This window comes from Condylura cristata, unplaced genomic scaffold, assembly GCF_000260355.1.
Source record: "Condylura cristata isolate star-nosed mole 26May11 unplaced genomic scaffold, ConCri1.0 scaffold00026, whole genome shotgun sequence".
Classification (NCBI taxonomy): domain Eukaryota; kingdom Metazoa; phylum Chordata; class Mammalia; order Eulipotyphla; family Talpidae; genus Condylura; species Condylura cristata.
In genome coordinates, this window is record NW_004567127.1 from 19,431,355 (window position 1) to 19,451,821 (window position 20,467).

At 36.3% G+C, this 20,467-nt stretch overlaps 1 protein-coding gene across 1 annotated transcript in view; it reads right to left on the minus strand.

The window, feature by feature from the left end:
- Nucleotides 1-20,467, minus strand: part of MTF2 (metal response element binding transcription factor 2) — a 47,965-nt gene that overhangs the window by 13,085 nt on the left and 14,413 nt on the right. Inside the window, exons 2-9 of the mRNA XM_004689773.1 lie at nt 14,672-14,870; nt 14,490-14,571; nt 8,359-8,454; nt 8,032-8,132; nt 7,489-7,637; nt 5,380-5,475; nt 4,530-4,598; nt 3,625-3,748 (exon numbers count right to left, since the gene is read on the minus strand). Coding sequence (XP_004689830.1) covers nt 3,625-3,748; nt 4,530-4,598; nt 5,380-5,475; nt 7,489-7,637; nt 8,032-8,132; nt 8,359-8,454; nt 14,490-14,571; nt 14,672-14,870 — 916 coding nt within the window. The remainder of the gene's footprint in view (nt 1-3,624; nt 3,749-4,529; nt 4,599-5,379; nt 5,476-7,488; nt 7,638-8,031; nt 8,133-8,358; nt 8,455-14,489; nt 14,572-14,671; nt 14,871-20,467) is intronic.

Genomic DNA, 20,467 nt, shown 5'->3' on the forward strand with positions numbered 1-20,467 from the left:
CTGTCTCACCCACTGCTCCCCTCAGCAGTGTATTTTAGTAGGTCAACATGTTCTGTTTTGCTCCCCTCTGTCTCTGGTGAATGCTCTCACTACTCCGCAGCTCCTGCCTACACCCCAGTTCTATGCAAACAAACAAAAAGAACAAAAACAAACTAGGTACTAATGTAGGTCTTTCTTAAAAGCAAAGTGGCTCATATAGGGGTTTTTGAAAAGCAGAGATATACCAGTAAACCCCTTAATTACAAATATTGAAACCATGCCATCTTGGTCTAAGCATGACAACAGTTTAAGTAACTAATTTGCCAATCTGTACACTGTATGCTATAGACAAAGGTTTTAAGAATTAGCTAGATTTCTTACAATTCTCTACAAAGAAAAGTATCATACAATTTTTTTCTCTTGGCAAAACATCATTTCTGCAACAGTATTTCATTTGTGTTTTAATTATGCTTTTATTCCTACACTTAATATATTGTTTAGCTATTAACCTTTGGGTTTGTAAAACTTATGACCATAGTTAACAGAAAAATGAGTTAACCTCATACAAAAAGAATTTCAAGTCAATTTAGGAATCAAAGACAAAAGCAAGCAGATTCCCAAATTACTAATATCTCATTTTATTTTATTTATTATTTTTTAAGATTTATTTATTTATACAGAACTAGGGTACAGGCCAGAGATGCGGAGGGTGAAAGGATTCACCAGAGACAGAGTGGGGAGCAGAACAGGCAGATCCACGAAGTACACTGCTGAGGGGAGCAGCGGGAGGGTCAGGAGAGGTCTGCCGCGCCATGCATCTCCTCCGGGGCAGACAGGGATCAAACTCATGCAGAAGTGGCTTAAGCTTCTTAGTGCTGTACTTTAACCTGCTGCGCCACCAATGAGGGCCCACAAACATCTCATTTTAAATCCAACAAGCAATCTGGTACAGAACAGTGATACTTTGATTCTAAATAAAAATTTCAAGCAATCTTTATTTGCAATGTAAAATGTTAGTTTACACATTTTTTACTATCTCAAAGAAAGCATTTCTCAAGCAGCTATTCTATATTTAGTCTATATAATTATGAAGATACCAAGGTTCAAAAATGTTAAAAAAACAAAGGAAGCATGATATAAAACAATCAGTATGTTCTAATATGATCTAAAATGTTTGGCTTCTCTTTAGAGCAATATGGGAATCTGAAAATGAATCAAATAGTTCAAAGTACTCAGTATTTTCCATGTTTTAAAGCAAGACTTTTATAAAAAGACTTTGAACATAAACATATTTAAAATATATCTATATACTAATCTAAATTTGGATAAGTGACAAAATTCAATTTGTAATTCAGTTTCTTTTACCTAAAGAATTTACTATTTTAATAAGATGTAATAACCCAATAGTGTTATCATATTTGTTTCCACAAACATTTAACAGTAAACTAAATGAAAACCACTAAGTAAGACATGAAATGTATGGCCTTTTTTATTATTAAAATCTCACTCTAAAAATTAATTCTAGGTTCCTCTCTGGTGGCACAGCAGGTTAAGCCACAGCACAAAGAAGTTAAAGCCACTTCAGCATGAGTTTGATCCCCGCCCCGGAGGTGACCCACATGATGCAACAGACCTCTCCTTACCCACCCGCTGTGGAGTACACCCTCAGCTGTGTACTTCATCAATCTGCCTGTTGTGTTCCCTACTCAGTCTCTGGTGAATCCTCTCACCGCCCTATGCCTCTGGCCTGTACCCCAGTTCTGTGTGCATAAATAAATAAATCTTCAAAGAAATTAATTCTAATTACACAGCATAAAGCTATAAAAGGGTAAAACAAGAGAATTAAAAACTGAACTCCCACCTATCAGTAATAAGTCTGAGGATGGATACTAAAAGTCTGAATATTTTCTTTTTTAAAATGCAGAAGAAGCTAATGAGATGATTAGAAGGTCACTTTGATAAATAAATGTGATGACTCCAAAAGTGAAGTTTTCAGAAAAGTATGACTTTGTTTAAAGTTTTATTGATTAGTCACATTTTTTAGTTTTTAAATTTAAAAAAGTCCTAGCTATCAATGAGAAAATGAAATTTCTTACTTCTAAAACATTATCTTACAGGCTACAGAAAATAAAAATATGTATCTATTGCTGAACAAAAATTTCTGATGTAGCAAAAGTTCAGCAGGAACTCAAGTACTTAAAATTCATAAATTCAATTCATTTCTTAAAAATAGCCTAATTTTAAAGTTTTTACCTCTAATAAAATCTAAATACTAGTTTTTTCTTAATAAAAATTATTGCATTTGAAATAATAAAGTTTGATTTTTTATGTTTATTTCCACTCTACATGAACTAACTACTGCAGAACTTAATCATATCAAATACAATGTACTAAAAGGAATACAGATATACCTGCCTATCTATCAAGTGCTAAAAGTACTATGGCTAGAAGAAAGCATTTTAAATGAATTAATTAGATTATGTACTAAAAATGACTATAAAGAATACTATATTTACTGGTGCCTTAAACTTACTTCTAACATTTGCTACTAATATAGTTTATGAAAATTTATCAAATTTGTCAGTCACTCTTTTCAAACTCCATCTGAAAAAAGCATTTAAAACTGAGTAAGACTGTTATATTGCTAACTTTCAAAACATTTTAGCTCAATTCAAATAATACACTTTATGTGAAAACCTAAACATTCTTCAGGTGTTTTATGCAAGTGATAAGCCATCGATTAACTTTTAAACAATTATACATTATGCTCTCCTGATGCCTCACAAAATCCCCCAAATAATGAAAACCCTTGATATCCTATTTGATGAGCCATTTAAAATGCAAATTCTTCCCCAAATTACAATCAGATTTTACTGGAGTAATGTTTGACTAAGCTTCACATATCTAATTCTGCATATTATGAAACAAATTTTTAACTAACCTTTGAGTTAATATCTATTTTTTAATAATTCTAAATAAATGCTAAAAACAAGGTAAGGATTACACTTGTTTGAGTTACTTTGCTTTACTTTCCTTTTTGTGCTAGTATAGCTTCAAAATCTTCAATGAACATGCTTAACTTAGATATTACTTCTCCCCCAATTTTTTTTTTTTTTTTGCAAACAAGCATGAGGGGCTATAGTGGGCAAATGAAAAGCAAAATGAGATGTGAAAATGAGATGATTATATCCAACTCATGTAACTTCACTACCTAACTCATTCTCCTAATACTATTAATGAGTCCTACTATCCTTGACAGGTATATGAGAGAGTATTAACAAAAGAAATAAAAGTTTTGCCTACCTCTCTCAATGTAAGGACCATTTAAAAGAAAAGAAAAAGGAATCTTCAGTAAGGTTCCCAAGAATAAGGATTTCTCCCTCCACTTAACCTTAGTAACAATGATTCTCACTTCAGAAAAAGGAAAAATCAAGTAATTTACCTCTTTGTAATATTTCCCCCAGTCCACCATCGGAGGATGTAAATGGGTTCATCCTAATAGTCTTACCAAAGTTATTTATCTCTGAATTAAAAGTAAAATTATACTTTAGATGTCTGACTTACACGTGTCTTAGTTGTTTTTAACAAAATAAAACAAAAAAAAGACATCAAATAACTAATGAGATTTAGCTCAAGACCACCTACCTCTCCAGGGTGCAATCTATCCCAGTTTTCATTAATGTATGTCATAAGCTCAAGTTCAGAATCAAAGTATTTCTTCTTGTGAATAACACTTAGGTTATAAAGGCATAGGTGTGCTATATCTACCCTGGAATCCAAAAATAATCAAAATATACGAAAACAATGTTTTTGGTTATTGCTAAGAAATTACACAGTCTTTTTATAAAACCAGCAATTAAATCTAAAGTGAAGTATTTAGGGAACAGTGTCAATGTTGTCATATTCACAATATAACAAATTATTATTACATTAAAAAATCATTGGAAAACATTAACTAAACATTTACTTATCCTGCACAGGATAGTAACTATAAATTAAACCATATTTGATTTCTTAAAATGCATTTAGAGGATCTGATTTTAAGAACAAATTTTTTTTTATAAAAAAATTCATTTTGTACATTTTTTTTTCATCTCAATTGTAATCCCCATGGGTTTCCCATCACCGAGTACCCATGTAAGAAAAAATATTTTATAATCAAAAACTTTACTACTTTTCATTACTACAAAATACTGTTATCCAAGTACAACATTCAACAAAGATTTCTAAGCACTTTGTGAGTAAATCTCCCAAATTCAGATTTCTCATGCTCAAGAGTTACTAGACTGAAGCAGAAATTGGCTTATTTGTCATAAGATCTTTGTCCCTTCTAGTGTTTGCTATTCTGAAGGCCCCAAAGATCTAGAAAAAAATCAATAAAGATTTAAAAGATGTTTTGAAAGCTATATATTATGCCATTTGAATACAAAAGATAAAAGTCTAAGCCAAGTAAATGGATGTTTGTATGAAATATGTTTCATATTAACGCTTCATACTATAGGTTTTAGAATATGGCTTTCTTATTCCTTAACAGATATGTCTATACTTACCACTGTAATGGTAGACGTTTGAGGTATTCAGGTCCAGAACTACAGACAGAGCAAATAAATGTATAAAATCTAAGGAAAGAACAAAAGCTATATATTAAATATTTAAGAGTACACATAAATCATTTAACAATTAAAGCGAAGTATAATTTGCATTATGACATTACGAAAAAATTTCTTTTCTAACTATGACAAATAATTATATAGTTTTATCTGGGAGAAAGCCAATTTTATTTTTAAACCATTGCGGACTTCACACAGAGGCTCATAGTTTACTAGTGGCTGTATATACCAGAATTTGGATGGCTTTCTTATTATACACTGTTATATTCACTGCACAATGCAAGCTGGTAAAATAAATCCAAAGAAAACAAACTCAGGGCCGATAGATAGTAAGTACCACAGACTAAGCTTTAAATGGCCAGGCTTCCTGATAGCACATTCAGTGCTCAATCTTTAATTTTTATTCCTAGAGCCCTCTCTCTTTACTTCATTTTTCTAATCCACAAAACACAGTAGAGATCTGTTTTTAGAAATTCTTCATATAGAAGGTGTAACTGGTGTGTATCAAAGTTCTGTGACCCTTTGAGAACAGTTTAGAGCTATTGTGGGATAATGCGAACAAATGTAATCATTAATCAAAGACTTAAAGCTTTCTGGAATAACACACAAAAGCACAAAAATTTCATATATATTTAAATTCTGTGTAATTTAAGTCTATTATCCATTATTTCCCCTCCAAAGTGAACCCTTTACAAATTACTAAAACAAGTTTTAAAAACCTGGAACTGCAAAGAACCACGATAAAAGTAAAAAAAAAAAGTCAACCAGTAAAGTTTAAATGTCTTCTCACCGGTCTCCAAATAACATTGGCTTTTGAAGGCATTGCACACAAGCCTCATGAAACCACTGCTTACATTTGCAACATTGCAGCATCTTTAAATACCAGCTGTAAGGAAAATTTAAGATTAAAATTAACACCTTTCAAAAAGGTAGAAAGCAATAACTAAAGTGACATTATGCAGAACAGAATTCTGAATATATCACATTTGTGATACACTTAGTATTAAAGTTTTTCTTTCTCAAAAAGGTTAGCATTAAGCATTCATTCCTTCCCTCTTTATTCACAAGAATTTATAGGAGGTTGGAAAATACATCCACTACTTCTAGTCAACAAGGGCACAGTTCCTACACTAGCAAAAGATCTCTGCCAAAGCACAAAAGCCTGGAATTGTTTTCTTTCTTTTTAAAAGAGATTTATTTATTTATGCATACAGAGCTGGTGTACAGGCCAGAGGGGCAGAGGTGGTGAGAGGATTCACCAGAGACAAAGTGGGGAGCAGAACAGGCAGAATGATGAAGTACAATGCTAAGGGAAGCAGCAGACAAAATAAGAGAACTCTACTGTGCCATAGAGGGGGGTCACCTCCCTAGCTGGGGATTGAACTCATGCTGAAGCAGCTGCACCTAGCTTTGTAGTGCTGCACTTTAACCTGTTGGGCCAACCCTGGAATTATTTTCACACCAACTTTCTACTCCCCCCAAAACACAATGAATAATCAGTTTCATAAAATAATGTCTTACAATGGTTTCTATCAGTTGTGAGTAGTGCTTTAAACTAAATGCTAGGTTATGAATGAGTAAAGGAGAACGATTACTCTCTGGGTCTATTTATCTCTTTTACAAGTAAGATTCAAATAAACCAGACAATATGTTTCTTAAATCTGCAGAGGACTATAAACTGAGATGTGTTCCATTAAAAAAAGTTAAATTGGGCCCTCCCTGGTGGCCAGTGGGTTAAAGCACAGCACAAAGAAGTTAAAGCTACTTCAGCATGAGTTCAATCCCCACCCCAGAGGTGACCCACATGGTGAGGAAGACCTCTCCTGACCGGCCCACAGCTCCCCTCAGCAGTGTACTTCATCAGTAGGCCTGTTCTCCTCCCCACTGTCTCTGGTGAATCCTGTCACTGCCCTGTACCTCTGGCCGATACCCCAGTTCTGTATTCATAAATAAATATTCAAAAAAAAATAAAAAGAAATTAAATCATAAAAATTGTGTATGATCGGAGATGAATGAGCTAAAAATCCATTTATTCATGTTTACATCACTAACCATCTACTACACAATTCTACTACATTGCCAACTCTGTCTTAAAAGAAATACAAAATCTAATAAGAAAAACCTAAGAAACTAATAATTACTATTCAAACAGGTTAATATAATGCTATTAAGTAGCATTTTTAAGAGTATACTATAAATAAATTAATCACAGTTAGCTTAATTATCAGCTAATATGGAGGAAAAAAAGACCTAAAAGGTATTATTAGCTAACCACCTACATACAAACCCAACTTAAACCAAAAGACTACAATGGGATAACCAAAGAGAAGTAATACAATCTGTTTCTGCAACAAGAGAAGTATAATGCAGAACTAAAAGCCTTAGTGTAATCTATGGAAACTCTTTCTATGGAAATACTGCATACTCCAAATATGACAATGTATTTCAAGAGCAACTTTTCAAAAACTAGACAGCAACAAAAGCACTCTGGGTATCATGTCTTAAAGAATGTTTTTTGATAACAGAGATTTCAGCCAGGAAAAAACAATGTTATTTGTATGTGAGTCATGAGGTGGGAATTTATTTGATTGTTGGGTTGACATATTTTGAGTTACTGCCTAAGAAATAGAATTTTCCTTAGTTCCAAAGAATACAACTAGAACCAGTGAGCAGAAGGTAAATGTAAATGACCTCTAAACATAAATAGAACTCTTATTTATGTAGCAAAATAAATTAAGGATGAATATAACCAGTCTCTAATCTTCTTAATTTTCTTTTTAATACTTTCATACATTTACAGTCCATTAATACTCCCACATCACAATCAATAAGAACAATAAGGTAGACAATAAAAGCAAATAAAAATTATTGAAAATGCATTAAATAACTATTTACTTACTCTCCAGGGCCTCCACAATAGCAGTAACATTGCTGGACATTAGTTTTATGACCTGCATCCCATTCCAGATCTGCCACACTATAGGGTAATGTCTGCTTCATGACTTGCAATGCTTTGGCATTAGGTCCTTTCTTAAGAGCACCACCCCTCTATAATAGAGGGAAAAGGTTAATTAAATAAGTGAAAGGTAAAATTTTAAATACAATTCTAGAATATAAAAATGCTTATAACACTTATAAAGTTACTTCCATTCTAAATTTCCTACTATATTACAAATTGACTAAGAATCTATTTTGTTGTCTCTTCTTCCAAATTACTGCCCCAATTTCAAGACAACGATCAGCAAATAAATCCAAGAATAGTTGCAGGTCACTTAAGCATCATTAATAATAAATAATAATAGTCAATAGTAAATAGCACTTCTTATTGCCCAAAATTTATTTTTCATTTCATTCAAATAAATTTTCAATGTACACAACCAATATATTGAGACTCCCTTACAAATTCCATTGAGGGCTTTGGCCCAAAATACTTAAAAGATACCTTTGTTGTTGTTGCAAAAACACACTGTCGACAGAGCCATTTTTCATCTGAATCAATCACACTGGAATCAATATGAGGTGTGTGACACAACTGATGATACCCTTAATATCAAAAAAAGCATAAAGCAAAATCTGTTTTAATAGACATTGTGATGCAATTTCAAGAAGGCATTTTAGTATTCTCTTTTCCTGTATTACTATATGTATAAATGATGAAAAACCGTAACAGCTTCAAGTAATACTATAAAGGATTTTTAATCAGTTATCTTCAACAGGGGCATAAGTATGTAACAAAACTTTTCCATAAGAATAAAAAATTAATGTTTACCTTGGCCACACTTATCACATATAACCATTTCATTAGGAGCTTCTGAATATTCTTCTTGACATATTGTACAGACCATTTCCCCACTTCCAGTGGCTCCTGAAATATTTAAATTATAAATTAAGAAGACAGTTATCATATAATTAAGAAGCGTTTCAAATAGAAAAGCTATTTTTTTTGACTAAGTGAATAGATCATACTGGCAATACTTGTTACCAGGTCACAATGATTTCTTCTCAAGGAAGGACAAAACACAAAATGTTACTCTCTCCTTCCTGTGCCCTTCCCACCTTTACCTTACGATGTCTTAATTATCTTCAATCACAACTCAATCTGTTTTTTTAGAGGGTACAATTTAAACGGGGTCTCAGGCAGGATAACTTATTATTTACTTCCAATATTTCCACTCTCCACAAGTCCAAGGATATTTTGTAAACACTAGAATGCGCACGTTAGTTAACTCACCCCATACCATCTTTAAAAAAAGGAGCAAAAAAGATACCAAAGACTCCTTTACTCTTGTATTCTAAACATTTATTTACTAATTTATGAAAGAGGCTGACCACTTTTTAACTTCCAATTCTTGAAGTTGATGTCCACTGGAACTAATGGTATACATAATTCTACTACAATAAAAGTTGGACGGTTTCACAGTTTATATTATTTTTACCTGGATAATTATTCCTTTTTAATAATTTTTATTCTAAAAATAATCTTATTCTACAAAATTTTTTACTCTAACACAATTACTCTAACACAATTACTGCCAATATTCTCTTGTCAGCTTCAATATATGTAGTGAAAATATTAATACACATAAAGCATACACATATGCTTTACTTACATAACAATAATAAAATTTTAAATTTTGTGCTATGGGCCAAGCAGTGAGTTAGATGCAACATAAAATTTGATATAATTCTACAACCTGTAGGTAAATACCCTATTTATTAAGAAAAAATGCAGACCTTCAATCAGAAAGTATTAAGATAGGGTCCAACCCCCAATATATCAGAGTCCATATTCTCTACTCTGTACTGCGGGATGCAGTATTTTTTCTGCCAAAAATATTTTCAGTCATTTACAAAATTATGACTTCTAAAGACAAGTAACATTCCATACAGTGGAAAGAGCCAAACATATTATACCTCTATTCTTAAGACATACAAGTCACCAAAATTTATTTGTTTTTTTGCATTTTCTCCTATTTCTTTGGTCTTTTGTTCTCTATCTCTTCCTCTCCTAGGCTTTGTTAATTTCCTGTAAAAAAAAGTTGTTTTCTTAAAAAGTTAGCTGGACAAGGGCTCCCAGAGCTTCTAAGTTTAGGACTCCAATCAAGAGAACCACCAGTCTGCGCTTGGAACCTCTCAGTCCAAACCTGCAGTTATCTGGAAAATGACGATTACCCCAAATTAAGGTGGATGCCTGATCTGACTCCCACTAAACCATGTGGATTGGTGAGGGAAAAGGTAGCACCAACTTGACAATTTGTGTTCACATTAGGAAACAATCCTGAAGAAGCAAGAATCTATCTTTACTTGTGAAATTTATGTTCATTTTTTCTTCATTATGAAGTTTATGAAGTTGTTATAGCTATAGACTCCCTCAGCATAAATCAACTGACAATAAAGTCCTGCTCATTTCATCTCAGATGTAACAAATACCTTTTTCCTTTTGAATAACTGTGAGAAGTACATCTGCTATAAAACATTTTATACAACTATTAAAATTTAATATCCAGAATAGAAATTTACACTTCCACCAGCAGTGTATGGCTTTCACCGAAACCATTAGGTGTTAAAATGAAAAATTCTTTTAAATTTATTTAATGGTCTTAACATTCTCTATTGTAATGCACATTTCCTTGACTATCATTATATATTTTTCCTATATATTTTCCTTACATAAACTCCTTAGAATCTTTTCTCATTATGGCCCTCCCTGGTGGCACAACAGGTTATTGCAAACTGCAAGCTAGTGGCAGCCGCTTCAGTGCACGTTTGATCCCCAGCCCCACAGGTGATCCACATGAAATGGCAGACCTCTCCTGTCTCGCCTACTGTTCCCCTCAACAGTATACTTTGTCGATCTGCCTATTCTGCTCCCCACTCTGTCTCTGGTGAGTCCTCTCACCACCCCTGCCCCTCTGGCTTGTGCCCCAGTTCTGTACACATAAATAAATAAATAAATAAATCTTGAAAAAAAAAATCTTTTCACATTAAATTACCTAAGATATACATGTACATACACACAGAGCATGTTTCTTATAGGAAAAAAAAACTACTAAAACTAGTCTCTGTTGCGTCCCACGACCAGCGTGGAAAAGATCTCTGACACAGAAAGAATTCTTCTCCGATCACGGTTTATTGAAGCGCAGCTTGGTTACAGAAGCGATGAAGGGTGAGGGGCCCCGGGGAACCTGATCACGGGCTTATATACAGATCTTGAGGGCGTGTCTCTAGACAGATCGACTTGGCTGCACAGGATTGGTCAACGATCGTTGCTGGGCAGGCTAGGCGGGAGCCCGCCTAGTCGGGCAAGTTGTTTACCGCCTACCATGCCGGAACTCGGCGCCATCTTGTAATGGCGATTGCTCTTGGCAGCTCCGTGCGCTTTCACCACATTTCCCCCTTTTTTGTTTGATAAATGGGAGAGGCCAATTAACAGTCATAGTTGAAGGCAGAGGACATTGCCCTGAAAACCAGAATCCTTCTTTTACCAGGGATGGGAGAGGTGAAGGAAACCCATATGCACAACGTCATGCCTTCCTGACGGGATCACGTCAGTGCATTCGTGGATGCAAACTACCTGTGCAGACATGTCCAGCCCATCCGAGTGCAATGGGCCAGGATGCCCCTCGGGTGCAATGGCACTGGACCAGCTGTCCTAGGCCTCTCGCAACATGCCAATCCAAGCTTGGGGGGAGTGGCCAGCGTCCAGAGCAGCCAAAGCCCGAGCAATTGCTACCTTATCCCGCCTGTGAGCAAGAGCCGAGCGGTACAAGAGAAACAGCGCCAGCACAAGACCCGCAAGAAGAGACACACCGAACATGCCCACACCAACCCACTCCTTGAAGTACGAAAAAGTAGTCCACAGCCAGTCCGTGAACTGCGTCAGAGTGATGACTTCTGCCTTGGTGACATTGAGGGCCACAATACGGAGAGTGAAATTATTCTGAAGGGCTTCAAAATCACGGGACCAATTGCCAGCAAGAAGAGCTCCCAAAGCCCGGGAGTCATTAAGCGAAGCAGAGTATGGCGTTACACACAAGTGAGCCGTTCTGTCCACACAGCTCATACTCATAATATCGAACAGGGATAAAATATTGTTTTCTAAGAGATCGACCCTCTTATTTAATAACAAGAGGCAGGAGGCAAGATGACTGTTCATCTTCTGTTGAACTTGCAGAGAAGCAGAAGTTTTCTGGACAACCTCGTTGATAGTACTGACCGTTTGAATTTGATTGATCATGGCTGTCGCTGCCGTCACGGCGGCACCGATAGACATCACAATCGCCGATATCAGGGCTGCAGTAATTCCAAAATCCCTTTTGGTTCTTAGTAAAGTGGTAATGGGGAAATCATTCGGGTTGGTTTGAACCGGGATAGGAACAAAGGTCGGTAATCGCATACTAAGGGCAAATTTGTGTCGATGATTCCAGCATTGGGTCAATGAACAGTTATCTGATGTGCAATCTACAAGAGTGCCTGTAGAGGAATTAAAGACCAAGAATAAAAACGGTGGGTCCACACAGAAATGTCCCCCTGTAAAATTTAGGTCCTGTTTTTGTTCAGTCGCAGTGTATCTGATTTTCTGAGCGGTTGTGTTGAAGGTTCCAGTAGCATTGATCAGCGCAACTGTGGAAGGAAGTAAGTTAATAATAGGAGACAGATCACAGTTCGCTCCTTGAGCATTTTGAAGTACCCAGGCAGATAAAAGGTAACTCGATGGTATGGAGCGTTCACCCCATCTTCCCACCCGACTCGGCCACAGATACCAGCCATTGGAGTAATCAGGGGAGCGTCTATCCCTACAATCCATAAATTCGGGGGGAAAAGACAAATGAAAAGTGCGGCAGGCAGCCAAGGGATAGGAGCCATTAAAGGGATGATTTGCACTCGCCATGGAAGGAAAGCTGGGCGTCACAGCCGTGATGTTGACTGCATAGGTAGTGACATTAATTGCTGTGGTATTATTACTATAATCGCCTGAGCCACTGGTGAGACCGGAGCTCATCTGACTTAGGGTCCCAGCCAAAGCCTCAAGTGGGAGATTAGGATTTAAATCAAATAGAGGGTTTTGAAAAGTACTCAGGTTAGATTTTTTCAATTGAATGCAATTTGTATCGTTCTCGGAAAGAGTGAAGCACAAGGTACCGCTTAGGTCAAACTTAGTAAGGTTAAACCTCTCCTCTCTGGATACTCTGGGTTTGGGATTACAGGGTACTCCATAAGAGCAGGTGGTGGAATAAAATTGGGGTAGCACTATGGATAGGTTATGGACAGGAAAAGGAACAGGCCAGGTGCGGGTAAATGCCCAAAAGTATTGTTCATCAGTGGTTGTCGAGATCGCCGTCAGCAGGGTCAGCAGCGTCAGCAGGGGGATTAGCCTCAGGGTCATCATTGTTCTCAGCGCGGTGTCCCTCGTCCACTTTTCTGGTCAGACGTTCTGGTATCCAGATCGGGTCCGAGCGATCCTGAAGATACTTACCGACGTCGACCGCTTCCCGTGTGGAGTTCTGAATCCTCTTCGGCCCCTCACCAGTGTCCTCACTGATGCGGTTCTCGGGTTTCGGCACCAGCTGTTGCGTCCCACGACCAGCGTGGAAAAGATCTCTGACACAGAAAGAATTCTTCTCCGATCACGGTTTATTGAAGCGCAGCTTGGTTACAGAAGCGATGAAGGGTGAGGGGCCCCGGGGAACCTGATCACGGGCTTATATACAGATCTTGAGGGCGTGTCTCTAGACAGATCGACTTGGCTGCACAGGATTGGTCAACGATCGTTGCTGGGCAGGCTAGGCGGGAGCCCGCCTAGTCGGGCAAGTTGTTTACCGCCTACCATGCCGGAACTCGGCGCCATCTTGTAATGGCGATTGCTCTTGGCAGCTCCGTGCGCTTTCACCACAAGTCTCCACACTGAATCTGCCATAGTGCAGTTTGTTAGATTCACTTACTAATTCTATGGCAACATATGAGCTAGTGTCTAAGCATTACAATTAAATGGCCATGAACAACCCTTTGTATTCTAAATTTAGTTAAAGGAGTCCATGGAACATATCAGTAACTTACCAAAGCTGGAGTTCAGACTCAAACACAAAACCCAATCACTAAACTACTTTAGAAAAGACAACTTATTTCTCCTTTCTACAAAAGGAAAATAAAACACAGGTCTCACTGTGCAGGCCTATTGCCCCAGTAAAAGGAAAACCAAAAATGGGACTGTATTGTGCAATTTTAATATTCACATTTTATAAATAAAGCACTTCTATGAAAGAGCTACCTTGAGAAACACCTATAATCAGCAGATTCAAAGGTGATACAGCAATTATTGTAAAAGCATAAAGTATTACAAGAAACGTACCTAAACCAAATCAAGGCATATCTGTATTCATTTTTACTTGCACCCAAATATAGCCTCATTTTCCCATCTAAACATAAAAAACCATAATTAAACAGTAATTTCAAACCATACTTACTAATGAATATTTTTTTTAGCATTCCAAACCTTATCTGTGTTCTAATTCCCTGTATCTTCTGGCAAATAGTATGTGCACAGTAAATATCAGTTCTCTACATTACTTGGTACTAATATGGGCAGTTAACAGTTAAGTTGAAGCCCAAATGGCTAAAGAAATTTTTAATGTTCTTAGATGTGTTGTAACAATAGTTTATAAATGTGCACCAGGAATGCACCTGTCCTCTGGTCTATGTCTACCCTCACAGAATTAATTCTTGCTCTTCTCATGTAACTTAAGACTCTTTGAAGACTATAGAGTACTTTTGATTTTTTTAGCCTCTCCTCAAGATTCTGACTTATCTTAATACATTGTACTCAACAGACATTAGAAAATGACAAACTGAAGAAAACCAAACTTAGTGTAAATCATGTTCAAGAGTAGTAGTAGCACCTGCCTGTTTGAATGTCCTTCCAGAGAACCCAGGATTTAGAACTGTCTTCAAATATGATGAAGCAGCTCTGTTTCAATATGTTTATCTGAAACAGGGAGAAATACAGTGATTAGAAACTGAAAATATGAAGTTAAATTTAAATTCAAGATTATTAAAAGTTGACTATGTATCTTAAAGTAACTTGCCTTTTTGATAGTTCCAAGATAAAACAAGCCATCTGACCATCTAGCTAGGACATCCTGACCCTCTTCAAATTTACATGCTGGTTTTTTGACTTTATTTCCATCCTGTAAAGACAGCTTGGTCAAGGATGTTGGGGTCTTTTGGTTTCGACGTAAAGGAGACCGCTTCTGGACCAGTGAATTACCTGCCCCTGTAGAGTCTCTGTTTAGGAAATAAAAAATCACATGTAAGACTGACATACCTGCAGGGTTTATTTTTATCAATACTATGTTTTATATATTAATCAGAAAACTGATCTATTAAAAACCTTAAACTCAAAGAAAATAGAACAAGCACCTCAAATTATACAAACTCATTCACCAGAAACACCTTAAAAACAAAATGTCCAAAAGCCTCTAAGGCAAAATGTCCATTTGCAACATCAATGAACTTAATGTGAATTATGGCTACTTAAGCAAGCCAAACAGTGAAAAACCAACACCATATGGTTTCATTCATATGTGATTTATAAAGCAAACAATTGATAAACTTTTACATTGTAAGGTCAACTAATAGTTACCAAAAGGTTAAGGAAAAAGAGGACAGTTAAATCAGGAAAAGGGACAGGGTATGAAGAAGGACAAACCTGGATTTTTAGCAGTGAATTTAACATAGTGTATCTACATAGTTCATACTAATTCTCAATCATAAACACTTGCAACTCACATAATACGGTATCACTTCAAGAAAAATAATTAAACAAAATGACAGCAGTACTCAGCATTAATTCAGTGCTTACTAAGTGAGGTAAGGATTTGGGAACCACTCCAAAATAACACTGAGGCAGCTATCATCAAGCATCTTTAAGTTGAAGTTGGTAGGTCAGGAACATGAACAAAAGATATAGTAAATCTCACAGCCACGATTAGACAGACACAATTTCTTAGGAATTTGATAAAGAATTTAAATATACTTAAACACATGTAGTTATAACACATTAACCAATGTTCTAGAGCTTAGGAGGTAAATTCAACTCATTGGACGGGCAATCGTTAACCTTCCTGCAGGGAATCATGGTTGACTTAAGCCTAGTTTATTGATGGGAACGTCACAGTCTCTCAGGAACATCATAGCCTCTCTACTACGTAGAACAGGAGTTTTTAATAAAGACTGAGAACCACAATTCACAAAATCATATTCATATGAAAAGTGTAAGATCACCTATTTCTCTAAGCAAAATTGCATGCCCTCAAATGTAACTTATGCATTAGTTGTTCCATAGACACATCACCATCACTTTTAAAAGCAACAAATTAGTGCTCATTGTCTCAATTTCCAAATTTAGATTTTTCACTAATATACAATATATAAAACTTGAAAAATCATAATTAAAAATTAGCATAAAACATAAGTAAAAATAAGCCAAGAGAAGAAAAGTTATTTCAATACCTAGGAACCAGAATACCTAATTTCAATACCTAGCAATATACAACTCTGTCACATGATACAGCATAAGCAAATCTTAAATGTGCTAAGTAAAATAAGTCAGACAAAAAGAACAAATGTTGTATAATTCCACTCATATGAGACCAGGAGTTTAGTCTACTCTCAGAGATTGAGAGTTGAATGGTGTTTGCCAGGGGCTACAAGGAGGGAAGAATGGGGAATCAGTTTTCAAAGCCTGTATGTATAGTTTCAGTCTGAAAAACAGATTAGTTTTGGTTTTTGTGGTTTTTTTTTTTTTTAAGATTTATTTATTTGTTCATTACAGAACTGGGGTACAGGCCAGTTGTGCAGGGCAGTGAGAGGATTCACCAGAGACAGAGTGGGGAGCAGAACAGGCCGACTGATAAAGTACACTGCTGAGGGGAGCAGCAGGCGGGTCAGGAGAGGTCTGCCACGCCAAGTGGATCATCTCCTGGGCAGGCAGGGATCAAACTTATGCTGAAGTGGCCTTAGCTTCTTAGCGCTGTGCTTTAACCCGCTGCACCACCGGGGAGGGCCCAACAGACTAGTTTAACTATTTGGTAAAGGAATAGTGACATATATCCAAATAAAATGAAATCATACTGTTATACAACCAAGAAATTCAACAAACAAAAATATAGGATAAAAATAAAGCAATATAAGGGCCCTCCCAGATGGCACAACGGGTTAAGACACAGCACTGCAAGTTGGCCGCAGCTGCTGCTGTTCAAGTTCAATCCCAGACCCGAGGGAGGGCCTGTATTTCATTTTTAATTAACATACAGGAAAATTTCATAAGGAATAATTATCAGGGCCCTCCCTGATGGTGCAATGGGTTAAAGCACAGCACTATGAAGCTAGTCACAGCCACTTCACAAGTCTGACCCCCCCAGCCAGGAAGGTGACCTACATGGCTCAGCAGGAGCCCAATGCTCCCCTCAGCAATGTATTTTGTAGATCTGCCTGTTCTGCAGACCACTCTGTCTCTGCTGAATCCTCTCACCACCGCTGTACCTCTGGCCTGTATGCATAAATAAATAAATCTTTTTTAAAAAAAAGAATAATTAACCAGTTACTTAGAATTTCCCTTTTTATTGCAGAAAATTACAAACATATACAAAAGTAGACAAAACAAGTGTAACAAACCATCAGGTATTCACTATTCAGCTTTGATTACCTCATAGCCAATACTGCTTCATTTAAACAACGCATTTCACCCCAATTCATGTTACATGTATTTCTCTGTATGATAAAGACTATCAAATTAATCTCCAAAAAAGGTACCATTTGACAAACTGACACTATCAAAAAAGTTTGATGGCTCACACCTTCACCAACAGGGAGCATTATCCTTTTACTATTTCATAACACATAACCACATACACACACACACAATATCTACTGTAATTAAAGCATTTTTTTTAAATGAGTTTAACAATGTGTATGCCTTCTGGAAACTGGAGTTAATGTTCTTACCTGTTTTTTAAACTGAAGTTAATATCCCTTTCATGATTTTCTATTTATGAATATAATAAATATTTGTATTCCATATCAAACTGTATTTCTGAATAATAATGCTTTATTATAGATACTGGAAATATCATACACTGTGAAAATATCATAAACACATTTTTTTTTGACTGGGTAATCAGTACTTCTGAGTACTAGGTTGACTTTGGTCAGTACTACAAACCTGTACTTCTCAACTTATACTACAGTGCCTCCTTTTTAAGAAGTCAGGTCATAGAAATTTTTGATTTAAAAGAAAAACCGAAACAAAGGAGGTGGTTCTTGTGTCTGTCCTTTTAAGTTCTATACTCCCTACCTCTGTAGAGCTACATAAAAGGTTCCCCATTCTTCCTAATCCCTTTACCTCTAGTTCATACCTTTTCATTTTACAGGATGTTAAGGAGTTAAGGATGTGTATGTTCTTTCTTTGAAATGGTGTCTAAGGCTAAAAATCAATAAAAAGATATCTCAAAGGTTTGAAAATAAAGACACACCATAAATAATCCACAGGTTAAAGAAAAAATTGTCAAGTATTCTAAATTCAACAATAACAAAAATACCACATATTAAAACTTGCAGGACAGAGCTTAAGTAGTTTTAAAATATTTATTTTAGAAAAAAGGCTAAAACCTGACATATATCATGGGGAGGGAGGAAAATAAACCTAAAGTAAAGCAACAGAGAAAAATGACGGGTAAAAAAAAAAAAATAGGCCCTCCCTGGTGGCGCAGCGGGTTAAAGCACAGCACTGAGAATCTAAAGCCGCTTCCGCATGAGTTCGATTCCCGCCTGCCCCGGAGGTGACCACATAGCGCGGCAGACCTCTCCTGGCCCGCCCGCTGCTCCCCTCAGCAGTGTACTTCGTAGATCTGCCTGTTCTGTTCCCCACTCTGTCTCTGGTGAAGCCTCTCACCGCCCCTGAGCTTCTGGCCTGTACCCCAGTTCTGTATGTACAAAGAAATAAATCTTTAAAAAAAAAAAAATAATAACCAATAGCATCACAAACTGGTCTTGGGAAAAGATTGATAAAATTGGCAAACATCTGGGGGAAATAATCAGGAAATCTAGGAAGCTGTGCAGGTAGATAAAAAAGATACATTCTAAAAGAAAATCAGATATAGATCTGAAAGCCATGGAAATAAAGACAGTATTTGGAGTCCTGTATAGAAATGAAGAAACGGAAAAAAGGAAGACTTTACTATGTTAAAATAGCAAAGTAAAAATTTCTCTGCTCTTACTCCTCTTAAAACAAAAAAAAAGCAGAACACACATCTTCAACCATGCTAGAGTGCACGCAAAACGCCAAACCACACTCGATGAAAGTGGAAAGCAGCTCAAAGAATAACTACTCTTAAAATGGTGATGAAAACTAAAATTCAGTGCCCAGCAGAAAGAACAATGAGAAGTAAACATACTTCTCCCAGAGAACTTCAGAAAACTGAAGAATTATTGGCACCAATCTCTAAAGTCAGGGGTCAGGTGGGACGTGAAGAATGGAATAACACATAAAGTCTTAAATAAAAGGACAGACTTTGAAGTCCCATCTATCACCATGTATTTCTCATTAGAAGATGGAAAATGTATTCTTTCAAGGAATGAAACACAAGGCACAGAGAGGGGAATGTAGAAAGTGTTTACTGAAAATAGGGCTATGGAGATCTTAAATAAATATACCCAAGACAGTAAGTGAAAAAGAAATAAAATTTTTAAATCACGGTTTTGCAACACATATTGAATAAATAGATCTAAACATTGAGCACCAGTGGTTACTGATAGAACACAAGAAACCACCACATATTCTGGTTCTTGAATGGGAGAACACATATCATGAAGTGCATACACACTGCCTGAATCCCACTTAAGTTTTAGATCTAGCCACCAATACATAGGACATAGGAGGTAAATAATATTCAAATGCACAGTGGAGACAGAATCAACAAAACTCAAGCTAGGAAATTTACACGTTAAATGATCTGCTTTATCTGTAAATGGACTGGCAGGAAATAAACCAGAACCTATATGCCTTCTTAAGCAAAGATTTAAAAGATTTATTTAGGAATTTGCAAAATTAAACTATAATTTTTATGATGCAATTAATAGCAAGACATCAATATATAAGTCAGGATGGCAATTACCTTATTAAGAACAGGAGGTTGAAAGGTGGACTCCTGTATTTCTGTCCAGTATTTCTTAACCCTTAGTTGGTTATAAAGATTTCACTTCACAGTAACTTAGAAACTGATGAATTTGCTTTATGCAATCTGAATATGTCTTACCTTTAAGGTTTTATTTAAAACTACAATAACCACTTCAGGTGTTTGATTTAGACATTAACATTCTTTGTCTTCTGTGTTGTATACTCACTGTATTAAAGTCCCTTTTCATTAAAAAAAAAAAAACTACAATAACCTCAGAAATATGCAAAAATATTGCATGTATAAAATAAGATACTATAAAAGATAACAGCTTTAAAATTAAAGCCAAAATTAAAAACCAAGATAGGATCCTCCCTGGTGGTGCAACAGGTTAAAGCATAGCACTATGAAGCAATTTCAGCCACTACAGCACCCAGACTGGGAGGTGACCCACATGGTGTGGCAGATCTCTCATGACCGCTGTTCCCCTCAGCAGTGTAGTTCAGTCAAATCTGCCTGTTCTGCTCCCCACTCTGTCTCTGGTGAATTCTGTCATCTCCCCACCCCTGCACCTCTGGCCTATACCCCAGTTCCGTATGTATAAATAAATAAATCTTTAAAAATAAAACAAGATAGGGCCCTCCCTTGTGGCGCAGTGGGGTAAAGCACAGCACTAAGAAGCTTAAGCCACTTCCACATGAGTTCGAT